Source organism: Sinocyclocheilus grahami, unplaced genomic scaffold (assembly GCF_001515645.1).
Source record: "Sinocyclocheilus grahami isolate Dianchi unplaced genomic scaffold, SAMN03320097.WGS_v1.1 scaffold141.1, whole genome shotgun sequence".
In the NCBI taxonomy this organism is placed as follows: Eukaryota; Metazoa; Chordata; class Actinopteri; order Cypriniformes; family Cyprinidae; genus Sinocyclocheilus; species Sinocyclocheilus grahami.
This window is the reverse complement of record NW_015505320.1, coordinates 1-2,998: the sequence shown is the minus strand read 5'-3', so window position 1 is coordinate 2,998 and position 2,998 is coordinate 1. Positions and strand designations below refer to the sequence as shown.

The following is a 2,998-nucleotide window of genomic DNA, read 5'->3' as shown; positions in this document are numbered from 1 at the left end:
TACAAAATGCCTGAGAGGCTTTACAAAAACTCAAACACACAATTCTTGCATTAAACGTCAGTAATCAGATGTGTATAATACCACATGTACCACTGAGAGTAAATAACAGAACACCTGCCGAACAATTTAGGAGAAGAGAAGGGGAGATATGATAATGAACCAGAACAAATTGATGTTTTACAGCAAAATAAATTTGACGTTATAGAAAAATTTTAAACTTTTAATTTAGTTTCACATTCAAATTAAAACAGACAAAAAATCTTAAAGGGGTAATGAAACTAGAAGCATGTGTCAAATGAATTCCTATGAATTGCAAGAACAATGATGGCTTAATGATTGTGTAGGACAACTGTTTGGCTTACATACAGTAGATTATTCTAAGATCCACCGTGATGGCATAAAAAGAGTCACTTTTTTATAAGGTTGATAAGCATTGATTTGATTCCATTTAAAGTAGTTAACATCAGTTAAATCAATTACATTATTAAATAAAAAGGAATAGAGGATTGGTTGTGATGTTACTGACCACACCCACAGTATTCATAAGAGCAAAGCACCTCCCCACTGCAGTCATTTATCTGTTCATCCATCCCTATCATTTATACCATTTATCAAAAGTTTGCATATGTATGAATCCCAGAAATGATCAACACCAAAACCTCCTAAAGCTGTGATCAAACCAGTTAAAATGTATTTAAACTGAGGTACTGTATTAACATGGAGATATATGAATTCACTATTACTGGTGTAACTCTGTCTACAAATGCCTGAGAAGCTTTACAAAACACACACACACACACACACACACACACACACACACACACACTGTTATTGCTTTGAAAACGACAGTAATCAAATATTAATCATACCACTGGCATATCTTTTGTATACCATTGCGACTGTAAATTACAGAATGGGGTTTTGAAAACGACAGTAATCATCATACCATCATACCACTGGCATATCTTTTGTATACCATTGCGACTGTAAATTACAGAATGGGGTAACAGATGCTGAAAAATATGTGAATATGTGAGAGTGGAGAGGACAGAGTATGTCATCAAATTAGAAGAACTTATGAACATATACTTCAGGTTTGAGACTTCTTTTTTTTTAATGGACGAGAATGTTTACCTACAAATCATATTTGCTTTAAGAACTTTGTTGAGAATCACTCTTATAAACTGAATTTAATAATCATCATTGTCAATGATCATCATGTCAATCAGTTATGGTTGGTAGGCAGTGTAGGAAAATCAAGATCTCATCAGCACTGAGCTGTTCTATAATTCAGCCTCAAAATAAAAATTATTTATATTATTTTACATTTTAATCACTAATATCTTTACATTTTAATCACAAATTACACTTAATCTTAATATCTGTGATGCACAAGCTTTACCAGAAAGATTTAACAGCTACACTGAAAAACAATTCTGTATAAGCAATTTTCATTTAGAAATTTCTAATTTCATAAAGAAACAAGTAACACAACATTCTAAAATAGAAAAACTGAAAGTGTTTTCTTCAGCTTCAAAAAATCATCAATTGCACAATGTAAAGTGAGATTTAAGTCCTCACTGCACCTCACCAAACAGCTCACCAACATGAAAAGGAATGCACTTCAAAATGCCATAATATAATATATAATATATAACATTATGTATACTAATGCATCATTGATCTTTGTAATATAACAAAAGTACAAATTTACCTATAAATAAATGATCATTTCATAATCCATGAAAATAAATTCAACTTCTGTAATTCTATAAAGAACCAGGAGAGGGATACACGTCTAGACTGATGTTGTTACAGTGAGTATCTGACATGAGCTCTGACATGAACGTGATATGAGCTCCTCCCTTGCTTATATACAGTAATGATTGCTCTGAATCTCTCTCTTTTCTCAGTTACTTTGCTTTCACTGATTGATTTGTCTGTTCTTTGGGTACCACTTTATCATCTTGAAGAACAAACAATGAAACTATGGCTGATGGAGACATTAATAATATTGGGATTAGTTGTTCTTGGTATGTTTGGTATATATTACTCTTGAATGTTTGGTTTTATTTCTACATTATAATGCTGTGTGTCACAGAATTACTCTTGTGTGTTAACAGGATGTCAGTCAGATGACACAGTTGATCAGCCATTTAAACATGTTACTAAATTTGAGGGAGAATCAGTAACATTGGACTGCAAATATACTACAGCCTCAACATCACAAGAGCTTTTCTGGTACATACAGAGAACAGAAGAATCTCCTAAACTTGTGTTACAAAGGAATTCATACGGAGGAGGAAGTAATGGAACAGAGTTCCAGGAGAGATTTTACTCTGAGGTGAAACCATCAAAATCAGTTCCACTGATAATCCAGAGACTGTGTGTGTCTGACTCTGCTGTGTACTACTGTGCTTTGAGGCCCACAGTGTTAACAGGAAGCCTCTCTCTCATACAAAATCAAAAGAAACATATACAAGGAAGAGGGAGGAGTGGTTGGACCTGATGTCATTAGCCACACCCACATTAGTAATAAACAACAGACCAACTCTCTACATATAGTAATTAATCCTGAGTAAAACAGTAACGCTGAAAAAAAAAATCCTCAGAACAGATCTGATCAAAAGCATAAACATGGAGAGATATCTACTACTAATTGTCATTACAGTATCAGGTAGAGTCAAATAAAATTTTCATTTTCACATTTTTTAAGTAACAGTAAGCAATACAGAGTAAATATCAAACTATGAAATTACATCGTTTTTGAAATTACATTACATCAAATTTTTAAATGGGCTGGGTTTCAGATGTACTGTTGTGTTTCTCAAATTTATATTCAGGAGTATTTCCTGACAGCATTGGACCAAAAAACAAGGATGCTATAATCAATAAAGAAGGAGAGTCTGTGACACTGAGCTGCTCATACAGTACAATCAGCAATGATGTTTTGCTTTACTGGTACAAACAGTATCCCGACACAGAACCTCAGTATTTA

At 33.3% G+C, this 2,998-nt stretch overlaps 1 gene segment (V, D, J or C); it reads left to right on the top strand.

Moving 5' to 3' along the window:
* Positions 1–1,975: 1,975 nt before the first annotated feature.
* LOC107591397 (T-cell receptor alpha chain V region RL-5-like) lies at positions 1,976–2,991 on the top strand (the record flags this gene model as incomplete). The annotated part of the segment is given in 3 exon segments: positions 1,976–2,033; positions 2,124–2,498; positions 2,844–2,991. Coding segments are annotated over 3 exon segments (575 nt in total), but the record flags the coding sequence as incomplete, so codon positions are not given.
* Positions 2,992–2,998: the final 7 nt, after the last annotated feature.